The following is a 13291-nucleotide window of genomic DNA, read 5'->3' as shown; positions in this document are numbered from 1 at the left end:
TTAAGTTGAGAAATTATTCAAACACTTCATTAAAGGAGAACTCCGGTGCAAAATGAACCTTTGGTCTAATTACACATTGTTACCTAGTCAACCGTTATCTGAGATTTGTTTTCATGATTATCGAATGTAAATAGTTTATCTCTAAAAACAGTTTAGCCTATAACGCTAGTATAACGCTAGTATATGGGGCGTAGAGTAATGACAAATAAAAATCGCTTGTTAATACCACTAACAAGGCTCAAAATAGCCCCACACTAACACGGTAGCATAATGAAGGTCCCTACCTTCAAACCGAAGCATTGAGAACTTTGACAGTGTCCAGACAGTTTAATAAGAAGATATTTTATACATAGTCAACTTCACGTATATAAGCAGAATCCATCTTGGAAAAACAGACTCTATCAATCGATCTACGAACCACCGATCCAAATGCGCTGAACTGTGTAGAATATCATATGGTCCAGCGCATTTGGATCGGTGGTTCGTAGATCGATTGATAGAGTCTGTTTTTCCAAGATGGATTCTGCTTGTATACGTGAAGTTGACTGTATGTATAAAATATCTTCTTATTAAACTGTCTGGACACTGTCAAAGTTCTCAATGCTTCGGTTTGCATGTAGGGACCCTCATTATGCTACCGTGTTAGTGTGGGGCTATTTTGAGCCTTGTTAGTGGTATTAACAAGCGATTTTTATTTGTCATTACTCCATGCCCCATATACTAGCGTTATACTAGCGTTATAGGCTAAACTGTTTTTAGAGATAAAACTATTTACATTCGATAATCATGAAAACAAATCTCAGATAACGGTTGACTAGGTAACAATGTGTAATTAGACCAAAGGTTCATTTTGCACCGGAGTTCTCCTTTAAATAAGTTACTGTGAAAACTGTTGGAAACTTTTCTTTAGAGACTCACTAAAATGGTTACAAATATCGGTATACCAGATATTAAGAAAAAATAACCAATTCAGTTTAAGATTAAAAGTGTGCTTAAAAATAAAAGTGTGAAATCACTCTCCATGATATTTAGTTGCATTGGGGTGCTACAAGTCATAAGTCAAATATAAAAAGTTAACGGGAGAATGCTGCTGTTTTACAGATTTATGAATGTAATGGCTCACCTTCTTTTAACTGGCAGAACTGTCCATCCACTGGAAGGCCGTTGATACATGTACATGAACCATCAATGATGTCATCACAGGCCTCATATGAGTGACACGTGTCATTTGGCCAAACAAACAGACCCTCACATTTACACTGATACTGAGTTTGGTTCAATGAACACACTGAAAAGCAGAATCCACACGTTTATCATTCATAGCAGTATATATGATGTACAAGAAAGTACAAGTCAAAGCAGAGACAGAGCTCGTACCAGTAGTTATGTTGATTTCTGTGATGTTAGTGCTGTCACTGATTGTGTAGGGCAAATTCAAAGACATCAAATAGCTCATCAGCTGATCAATGATGGCAGTATTCTCGGCATCTATCTGGATTTCAGTTATATATTCAGCTGGAACTGGAGTGAGTGTAGGAAAGATAAAAAGAGTTAGGAATATTCACTCTTCTCTTCCAATGTGCATGAAAATGCTGCAGTTATATGAACTTCGGTGTTTAAATCAGATGTTTTTATGTACCTGTTGGTGGTTGCCCACATGCAGTGTTATCTTCCAGGAAAAGGATGAGAATGGATTAGAAATAATCTATAACAATAACAGAGATCTTCTGTGTGATTACACAGAAATGTATAAAACTATTTTACTTGTTATCTCGTTGACTGGTTGACAGAACTGTCTATCACTTGGAATATCATTGATGCATCTACATGTTTTGTTAGCGATGTCATCACAGCTCCCATATTCTGCGCACTTTTCACACGGCCAGAAATACTGATCCTCACATACACACTTGTATCCACTGTCATTGAAATTGCACACTAAGAAAGGATTAAACGTAAGGTCATTTTTTAACAGATCAGGACTGCTGTGTTTGTGTTCAGAAGCTCATGAAGGTCATGTGATGTTCTTCACCTGTCGTGATGTCCACATCTAATACTTCAACCAGCTCATCTAACTGAAGTGGAAAGGTGATGTTCTGAAAATATCTCCTCATCTCATCGATCACAGAGATGCTTGATGATTCCATCTCAATTTCAAACAAGAAGTCTGTGAAGGGCAGTTCTGTGACAGACACAACAAGCATATTATTGTACTTTGTATGTTTTATTACAATATACATGTTTATGTAATTAATTATATTATCAATAGCAATGTGTGATACATAAAAAAATTGAAAGTAGTTCCAAAAGTAGTTTTTTGTTCAATTTACAGTACAAACCTAAAACTAGCGACTGTGCACTTTAACTGTAAAAATGTCTAGGCATCATGAGAGGCATTTTGGTGTCCATATATTTTACAGTATATATTTGTACATTTTGGTAACTGATATGTTGATGTACCAACCTACAGTAAATCTTATTTTTTACCTTAAAAACCATAACACCATCCATTTTTACATAATTGATAACTATTTAAAAATATATATATATTGAAATGATGCATGACACAGGGACTTTTGGTAACATTCTTAAATTGCTTTTTACCATAAATTATTAGGTGACTCATCATTTTTTACTTAAACATATATTTGAATGTAAGCATGCATACAGTATATTGTCTTGTTAAATAAAATATAGATTTTCACTAAATGATATGCAAATTCATACTTTTACTGTATGTTAAGGTAACTTACAGTATACCATTTAACAGTTTTTTTTTTTTTTTAGCATTTTTTACATAAACATTAATACAGCTTTCTAGAGTATGTTTGCGGTTGGCTTGTTTGGTCATGATTCTTACCGCTCTCCAGCACACACATCTCTCCATCACTCGGAATACCACTGATACATCCACATGAGCCCAAACTGATGTCATCACAGGCCTCATATGTCTTGCAGTTGTTGTATGACCATGCATAACCATCTTCACATACGCACTGGTATTCGGTCACATTTGGCTGGCACACTAATGTAAATATAACAGAACTGGTTAGCAACAGAATGTTTGCACAACGATTAAAGATGAAAATAAAGCAGTAAGAATTACATAAATAGCTTTTGATCACCAGTTTAACAGGCTCACCTGTTGTGATGTTCGCAGCAGTAATTTCATCACCATTGTCCAAATGAAGAGGAAACGTGATGGAGGCCAATGACGCTCTGATCTGTTCAATCACCACAGCTTGGGATGCATTAAATTCCACAACCACAATGAACTCCAATAGCTCTATACATATGAGAAAATTAATGAGATTTTAATCAACGTGTGGTCATAAGGAGGACTGTACTCTTGAAGTAAAGGACAAGACAAAACCATTGACAGACAAAATCCCAGACAAAAATAACAAAGCATATTAAGTTAATGTGTCTTAATTCTTATATAACATTAACCAATTATTATAATAGTGTGTGAGTAGAGGACAAGACAGTGAATCCAACCTGCGCTTCTTGGTAATCTATGATGCAGTTGCCCATCAATGTAGCTAAACTGTAAAAATAAAACAACACAAAAATACATTTATCTATTTATATATAAACTTTTATCATGTGAGTTTATCATGTGACCATGGCAGGGTTAATAACATTAACTAAATGAAATAAAATAAAATATAAATTAGTTGAAAAACAAACTAAACGGAAACTAGAAATGTTGCCGTGGCAAGTTTATGTTGAAGTACTAAAATTATTACCGGTAGCTAGAAATAAATAAAAACTAACACAAAATAAAAATAAATTGAACCTAAATAGCAAATTTTAAGAAAAACTGATAAAAAAGACTAAAGCACATAACGAAATTACTAAAAAAATAAACTATTCAAAATTATAAAAATAAATGCACATCAAAATTTGAATCTAACTATAATACAACTAAAATAACACTGAACCATGGCTCTATACAATACATTTGTTTTATGCTATACATTTCATGTTAAACATTTTAAAAGTGCTTTTACAAAATAATTAATTATTGGTGAAAACTATATTATAGCAAGTTAATCTTAAAGAGACAGGAATCTGTTGTTTTTCATACAGTACATGGTTTATGTTTATGTTCTCGCAGTGGAAAAAAAGAACCTTCCCTTACCTCTAAATCTATTGTTTCTGGGAAATCAAGTGTTTCCACAACAACACATTCATGGGCCAGCAGGAGCGTTATTACGATTCCTGCAAAGTACTTTAATACTTTTTCTGTATCAGAGAAATTGAGAAATAAAAAATACACATAAATATATACTGTAGCGTAAAATCAGATATCAGAAAAACCAAACATTTAAAATTTGGACACATGCTGCTGTCCCGAGAATTTTAGGTTCTCTTACGAGAGATACTCTCGTACTGCGTAGGAACTACGCTATGGGGAAAATCCTTTTCCACGAGAATACTGAAGCCAAAAATGATCCTTAATTTTGTATAAATGTAAAACACATTGCCACAGCATACAGACCTAGGTGAGACAGCTCGCGCGCCGATTGGCTGCTATGCTGGCAACTGCTTAAGCCTATCGAGCGAGACCATGAGTGACATCACACCCAATGAGTGTGCGTCACGTCCCGCCGAAATGGGCGTGGCTTGGGGCTATAAATTGCGCTCGCAGGCTTAACTCTGTGATTTTTAATCCTTCAGCGAAGACATCTACATCGCTGGATCCGAGAAGAAGCCGCGCCGTCGACAAAGCAACTCAGCGGGACGAGTCGAGAAGCTGCTGGCCACGCCGCCTTCCCAGCTGCGCTATCCGGCGCCCATATGCTTTTGAGAAACCACAGTGTGTGCTCGCCGGCGAGACACACACTTTTCCTTCTTCTAAAAGAGCAAATGTCTTTTTAAAGATGGAATCCTGCGGCTCGTGCAGAGCCACACTCAGCGACGGGGACCACCATTTTCTCTGCGTTTCCTGCCTGGGTGAACAACACGCTTCTCTTGCTCTCGCGGACGGCGGCTGCCCTCACTGCGAGCTGTTGCCCTTAGCGACTCTGCGGACTCGCTTGGCATCATTAGAAGAGCCCGTGCTCACCGCTGTTGTGCCGCGCCGTAAAAAGCCCGGAACCCTCCCCCAGCCGCCAAAGCTCGCCGGTGCGCCCGCGAGCTGCGTCACCAGCTTCATCGCTGTCGATTCCCGATGGACAACGGCCGCAGCCTGCCGCCGTTTCTGTCATCGAGGAGGATGAGGTCGACACCATGTATGAACCCCGGCTGGTCGCCTTGGGTCTATGGTGTCGGAGCCCAGCACGCACGACGTTTTACATCGTGTTCCCCATAGCGTAGTTCCTACGCAGTACGAGAGTATCTCTCATAAGAGAACGTACTCGGTTACCAACGTAACCTCGGTTCTCTCTAGAGAGAGGAACGAGTACTGCGTATCATGTCGTGCGTGCACTCTGTTTTTGCTTCACTGTTAAAAATCACAGAGTTAAGCCTGCGAGCGCAATTTATAGCCCCAAGCCACGCCCGTTTCGGCGGGACGTGACGCGGGAGGGCGCGAAGTGCCCTCATTGGGTGTGACGTCACTCATGGTCTCGCTCGATAGGCTTAAGCAGTTGCCAGCATAGCAGCCAATCGGCGCGCGAGCTGTCTCGCCTAGGTCTGTATGCTGCGGCAACGCGTTTTACATTATACTAAATTAAGGATAATTTTTGGCTTCAGTATTCTCGTGAAAAAGGATTCTCCCCATAGCGTAGTTCCTACGCAGTACTCGTTCCTCTCTCTAGAGAGAACCAAGGTTACGTTAGTAACCGAGTACGTTTCTTTTGCTTTCCCCAAAACCTCTAGAATGGGTGTATAGGTGCACTGGAACAATCCTTCATAAAACACATTAAACTTTCGTTTACAAAGACGTGAAACTCACCGAGTGGTCAGGGGTGTTCACTGGTATGCTCACACAAAAATCGCTGCAAAAGATGCTTTCCTACAGGTGTTTTACCATTTGTTGTAAAACTGTGGATCTATTTTTCCAAACATCTCACACCCGTAGATTCTTACGTTGAGAGCTTGAATAATAGACACTCCAGCCTAGTTGGTGGCGATAATGCACCTTTGCCAATTGCAAGCAAACCGCTGAAGAAGAAGCGGCGGAGTAGTACCTCAAATTCGAAATAAACCTAAAATTCTCGGGACAGGAGCATGTGTCCAAATTTTAATCTTAACCGTTCTATTTCATCAGAGACAATCTGTAAACAGGGCTTTAAGTGTAAAATACCGAACTTGTCCTTTAAGGCTCAAGTGCTTTGAGATAATTAAATACAATGACTTGCATTACAGCATTTTTGTGAGAAACGTAGCAACAGTGAACCAAAAATAATTGAGTTGATCGTACCTTGACCGGCCATGTTTCTCACTGATGTATGTTAGTCAAAATCACTTCAACATATTTCTTCAGAACAAAAGGCAATTATATGGATCATCCAGACACCTTTTATCTGTAAAATAGGAAATTATGTCATAGATAATCAGTGGACAATGATAACATTTTGATTCAAGATGTTTAAGGTCTTTTAATGTCCAGTGCTCAAGCCAGTCAAATTTTCGTGCTATTTGTCACAAATCAGCAGAAATTGTTATTACATGACTTTCTGTGACTTAAAAATAATTAATTCCTTAAAAATCAGAGGAACTATATGTTTGACCGTTCTATCCATTCATTTTTAAATATCTACATTAGGGTCATTTTTAATGGAAGTACAGTACCCTGCAATAAAAAAGCATTGTTTCACAATAAATTACAATGACACAAACTGCAAACACAAATAAGGATTGGTTGCACACCAGTCAACAGCAATCGCACACCTGAATTTAGGTCAAATTTCTGCTCGTTTATATTAATAACAGACAGAAATGACTTTCAAAAGTAAAGTATTGAACAGCACATTTTAAAGTCAAGGCTTTCTATGAATGTAGGCCTATTTCAAAAAGGAAATTGAAAGCAATTATACATTCAAAATAATAAACATTGATTTGTCACACTTACCTTACCTCTGGAAACAACAATGAAGAGATGCCGAACTAGTTTCAGGTTTCCTTGTCAAATGATCCACCCACAAAATCTTCCTGGAATGAGCATGTCTTTGTGCAGGTCACCACAATAATGTGACTGCGTGTGGTTCACCTGCTAGACCAGTTTAATTATCTCTATTATTTCCTTGTTCTCTTGGGTGAAGAGAACAGAGAAGTGGGCTGAATTTTTAAATAAACAGTGAAAGGTCTTGTGGGCTACATTATCAGGAGTAAATCACAGTTACCCTCAAAAATCCATTATTGGCATATTATGGAAAGAGGCTATTATAGTTACACACTTTATCAGACCTTGTCTCTGAAATTCGATCAACAAAGCAAAACAGTATCATATTTGATAACAGTTGATAATAAATATATTTTAATATCTCTATAATCAACTCACTGTTTTACATTTGTATAAATAAAAGAAAAGGGATTTTCATGGGAGGAGTATAAAATATAATAATTAATTAACATTAGTAATCATGAAGACCTTTATTACTTTTATAGCTTGTTCAGGTTGTGCTTGATCAGGGCTGGAGCTAAACTGATCTGATTGATACTATATATGATAATATTCAACTAAGTATTAAAGGTGCTCTAAGCGATCTCGGTTGGCGTAACCTCTTGTTGATGTTTGAATTATTATCAAACAAAACGGAGGCTAGCTAGACCCTCCCTCCTCCTCATCCACGCAATAACCCCCCAAACCCCACCCCACATCATTCTTGTCGGTTATTGGCTGGAACAGTTTGTTATGTTTCGTGCTGCGGGTTGCTCTGTTTATTGCTCAGTTTGTTTTTGCTGCTGTTTGTGGAGCTTGGGCTCTCTGCAGAGACCGCGTTTTTTACAGTGTGTTCAGGGGACAGGCAGCTAGTGGATAATAAGGAGATGTTTGCGGTATGTGAAAAAAAATGTTTTGGCCTAAAAAACGCGCGAGATCGCTTAGAGCACCTTTAAATAACTAAGACGATATATAATAAAGTAAACTTAACTGAATTACATTTAGTCACTATGCACTATGGCTGCACGATTAAACGAAATGAAACTGCATGCGATTTGGCAAAGGCTGCGATTATTTTATGCGCAGCTTGTCAGTGAAGTACAGCTCTGTGCTCAGTAGTAAATGCTGCTCCAGCCAGAGGGCGCTCTCACGCAAAAGAAATCCAAATATATCCCGCCGCAGAAGTAGATAACGCAAGTTATTCCAGGAAATCCCTATGGGCATGATTTTTTTTTAAATGTTGTCTTTTGTTGGACAACGGGTTCATAAATGCTTCTTATGTTTGGAAAGATGTTTGGCGCATATTGCTTTTCCAAATTCACATTATAAGCGACTCAAACTCGCAGTGCTTTCAGAAGGACCAGCATTTACTACTGCCGTCTGTCACTGATAAGCTGTGCAAAACAAATATTGCAGCCATTGCGATTTCGTAATCGCAAAAAATTGAATCGGTTTAAGCGCGATTTCATGTTAATTGAGATTATTCGTGAAGCCCTACTATGCACAAGAGATATAGTAAGGCAAATAATCATTCTTTCAATTTAAAGGTACACTACGTAACATATTTTATTTTTCAATACATTATCAATCATTTCACCAAAACGTGTTTTTGTCTTACCCTGATTTACTATAGTAAGCCTATATAAGTGTTTATATTTCGAACAAGCAGGATGGTTTTCACTGGAAATTGCATACATGCGTCACTCGCCCGTGCATGTATTGTCATATCTGTAAATAGAGAAAAGTTGCTCCGGCTACTTTGACGCTTGTATGGTGTGAGAGTGGCATCGGTTAGTTGTCACGAGCGAGAAAGGTTGACATGGAGCTCGCTAAATACCAAACCAGGGAATCACTAGTTTTAAAAATGCAGAACAGAGGAGATTCTGCTGGCAGAAAGAGAATGCAGCAGAGCTCGTGATAAAACGAGAATCAACATTGGCTTGGCTTTTCGGAGATGGTGAGAAGAACTGAGGGATTTGAAAGGCTGTAAAAGCGACACGAAGATGGCGTTTTTATTACTTAACTGGCGAGTAAGTTATTTTGTTAAACAAATACATTGTCATGTGTATAGAGGTGTGCGATATAACGTTTAGACGATAATATCCAAATTGTTGTCTGGACGATATGCAAAATTGGGATATCGAATATTTCATAATTTGTACAATCCGACCCCCCCAAACATGAAAAGAGCTGAAGGAAGTTAAAGAAAAAACAAATAACACTATAACCTTCTAAACTATGATATGTATTTTAATACTGTATGGGGTTTGTTTGACTGTATTTTATGTTTGTTTGTTTTTTGTACAAAATCACGATCGTTCCTCAATTGACCGTTCGCAAAACCCCGCCCTCTAACGGTTCTCGTCCAATCCTAGCTCAGCAACTGTAACTAAGGAGAAGGACCTCCGTCAAACATTCCGATTTCAGCAAGATAGTGCAATGATGCGCCTATGGCAGTGAGGTCTGCACGGGCTTAAAACTTGCTGTATTTTATGATTGCTTGCAACTATTATTAAAAAAATAGGCTACATGTACAAACACCGTTTCACTACGGCACTGCGGCCCCTCATCAGTCAGCAAACAAGAGGAAAAAAGAGAAAAAGCACGGACTTACTAATTACGAAACTTTGATGTGGTTGAACAGGTACACAGTCACAAATTCCTCAGGAACTCAAACATTAAACTTCAAAACAAAGTTCGCGCAGTTGCACAACTATTCACACAAATATATCCTTATCAGTAGTTTGAGTTATGAATGAAGAGAACGCATCGAGAGTTGATGGTTCAGCGCGTCCTCTGATTGCAGTGTTGTGACTGAAATAGCGCGCGCGGGAGCACATGCGCAAAACAGTTTTGTAAAATGATATATGATCAAATAAAAATGATTAATATATACTTTTACAAAACTGTTTTGTGCATGTGCTCCCGTGCGCTATTCTGTCTATATTTCTGTCGTGCACTGGAGGATATGTCTGGTGCATTACTCCAAAACCAATCACGTATGGATCTCAACCCAGCCATGGCTATGGTTCTCAATTGTTTGACGGGCGTAGTAACAATAACTAAGGGGCGTGGCTTTTGCGAACGGTCAATTGCACGAGAGTAATTGCTGCTACTAATTTGCAATACAACTACGGAGTTCTTACCTGTGTGTTATGACGTTTCTTAGGTTGAAGCAACAATCCAAAAACGTTAAGAGTAAAGCCGATGAACGATTAATGAAATAGCTGATAGAAAAGGCAACATATGCATTGTTTGCGGAAAACTGAAGTTAAAAAGTTTTTCTTAAAGGGCATATTGCAGGTTTTTTTTTTTTTCCAGAATTAATATATAACCTTGTATGAAAATACCATATGAAAAGTAAATGCACGATTAAAAATTGTTTTGCCAGACATAAGGGCACAAATTCAGTGGAAAACGTGACCGTTTCCTTGGCCGAGTTGAAAAAAACGCTTTTTTTTCACCACCGCGTCATATTACGTCACAATGGGGAGTCGTTTGCCGGGCGCTGCGTTCGCTCAGTGCAGAATAGGCTGGTATTATGTTGAAGCGGTCATGATTCAGTGTGTTTTCGGTGGTTATTGTATTTCAATTAATAATTATCGTGATAAATGACTGTGAATTATGGCCTGTCAGGACATCGAGTCCACAGGTTTCCGAACAAGAAAAAGGATGGTGCTTTCTTCCGTGTTTGTGTGCGTTTTGTGCAGGGTAAGAGACGGCCTTCGCTTCTGCGTCTGCTTTGAAAAACGCGGTAGTGTGTAGCGTTCACTATAGACTGCATGATTATAATCCCGGCGATATGATGAGTTAACGTTACGTTATATGATGACGGCGATATGTGCACACTGTCCCGGCTCCTTCATCGGGTCGCCCGGTCCGCCGTCAGCATGTGGGTCGGCCACCGGTGGGAAACATGACGGTCACGGATCCGTCAGAGATCACTTATTGTACATTTGTTTTACAAAATGTGCCTTGTCTTAATTTAATTCATTAACGTATCCTCCATAAACTTGTAATGTCTTGCAAGTCTGCAGCCGACACTTATTATTATTATTATAATATAATATATTATGTTCATTTTCAATCTGTACTCCGAATTTTAATGTTTGTGTTGGCTGCTTCTACATATAAAGTTTTTATACAGTAAGAAAGTTGTGATTGTGATTATTTTTTTATTCATTATCACCAAATGGGGCCATTCAAAACCTTTATAATGTCCCTCTTTCTCTGGAAACTGTCTCCTAATGGCTGACATACACGTGCAGGTAAGGGTCTAAATACTAGCTTTGCTATTGCCTGACACATAATTATATTGTGATCTGAGCATAGTGTTATACATATCGTCGGCTAACGTGAATACATCTATAAGCTAACACTGTTTTCTCATCGAGACCCCTGCCCTGTTCTCCTCACACCACAGCTCAATGCGTCTCCTCTGACCGTTGTTTTGTCTAATCCTGACCTGTCTACTCTCTTGGCTTCATATAAGGCTCATAATTATATGGCTGAGGTCCATCATACGAGTAAACATTTAGGCTACAGTTTCCTCAGCGTCCGAACTGTCATTGCGATCCATTGCTTTCCTATTGTTTACTTTGACCGCGCTCCCTCATTATACGTCACTTCCGGTTTGGCGGTTTTCAAATGCGGAAGTAAAATTTTCTCACAAAAACGACTCCAGAAGCCTAAATAGCGTTTTATAAGTATATGTTTATATTTAAATCTAGTTCCTACATTATTGTTCTATACATTGGCTCACTGGGTACTCTAACCTGCAATATGCCCTTTAAATGTCTGTGGCGTCCACAAGTGGCGAGTTTCGTGATTGCATCATTAGATGCATAATGATGATGAGTCCAAAAGATGGAATACGTTTTCCCAAGAGATCCACCGTAATAGCCTCCGAACAGGGCTTCTTTTAACTTCTAGTAAATGGGTAGTCACATTGTTGTTAGTCAACTAATAGTACTGTTTGCAAATAGGGGTGTAACGTTACACGTATTCGTATTGAACCGTTCGGTACGAGGCTTTCGGTTCGGTACGCATACAAACCGAACGATTCGTTGGACCATTTTTTCCTGCCGACCAAAATCCGCGCTGGCGCGAGTCGCGACCACCATAACGTTGCACAACATCAATGGCAAACCTCTGGGCAAACGTAATAGAAGCGGAACGAAACTGCGCTATCATTTTCTTCACGGACACTTTATCAGTTCGGACCATCAATGTCAGTGCAGCGCGAGCCGAATCGTGATAAAGCGACACTGTTATACACAGCGCTAAGAGATCCAGAAAAAAAAAACATTTTAATTCGCCACTGAAGTAATAACATCACTGCGAGATCTAGTGAGAAGCATTCACATTTCTCTGTTATTAAAGGAACACTCCGACTTTTTGGGACTTTAGCCTATTCAACGTATCCCCCATAGTTAGATAAGTCCATACATACCTTTTTCATCTCTGTGCGTGCTATAAGTCTGTTTGACGCACCCACCGCTAGCCTAGCTTAGCACAAAGACTGGATGTAAATGGTTGCAGCTAGCATACTAATCCAAATAAGTGACAAAATAACGCAAACATTTTCCTATTTACATGTTGTGATTTATATAGTCACAGAGTGTGCAAAAAACAAAGTCACATACACAGACATATTTTAACCGTATAATTACTGGGAACTATATTCCCTGAATATAGTGCGGAGTGATAACCGCAGCGCACCTGAGACGCGCTCTGAACGAACTCTCTGCTCCTCACCACGGCGCGTCTCAGGTGCTGCGGTTATCACTCCGCCCAAGTAGCAGTGCTTCGCCTTCAGAGAATATAGTTCCCAGTATTTATACGGTTAAAATATGTCTGTGTCTCATTTGACTTTGTTTTTTGTACACTCTGTGACTATACAAATCACAACATGTAAATAGGAAAATGTTTGCGTTATTTTGTCACTTATTTGGATTAAGTATGCTAGCTGCAACCATTTACATCCAGTCTTTGTGCTAAGCTAGGATAGCGGTGGGTGCGTCAAACAGACTCATAGCACACACGGAGATGAAAAAGGTATGTATGGATTTATCTAACTCTGGGGGATAAGTTGAATAGGATAAAGTCCCAAAAAGTCGGAGTGTTCCTTTAACGGATCAAACGTTGAAACCAGGAGAAACATTTTGCCTTGAATGAACTAGTTATAGGCTTTAAGTTCACAGATCAGCAACATTCACCATGGATTTAATATAGTAACAC

General features: G+C 38.9%; 1 protein-coding gene across 1 annotated transcript; it reads right to left on the bottom strand.

Annotated features, from left to right (window-relative positions):
• Nucleotides 1-1735: 1735 nt before the first annotated feature.
• Nucleotides 1736-5237, bottom strand: LOC306983659 (uncharacterized protein; the record flags this gene model as incomplete). The annotated part of the gene is made up of 5 exons (XM_079584214.1): nucleotides 1736-1938; nucleotides 2033-2182; nucleotides 2861-3025; nucleotides 3143-3286; nucleotides 5072-5237. 5 exons carry the CDS (start codon nucleotides 5235-5237, stop codon nucleotides 1736-1738), a joined length of 828 nt encoding a protein of 275 aa, XP_079440340.1.
• Nucleotides 5238-13291: the final 8054 nt, after the last annotated feature.

The sequence above is a fragment of the Phoxinus phoxinus genome (assembly GCF_949152265.1).
Source record: "Phoxinus phoxinus genome assembly, chromosome: 16".
NCBI lineage: Eukaryota > Metazoa > Chordata > Actinopteri > Cypriniformes > Leuciscidae > Phoxinus > Phoxinus phoxinus.
This window is presented reverse-complemented; position numbering and strand designations above follow the sequence as displayed.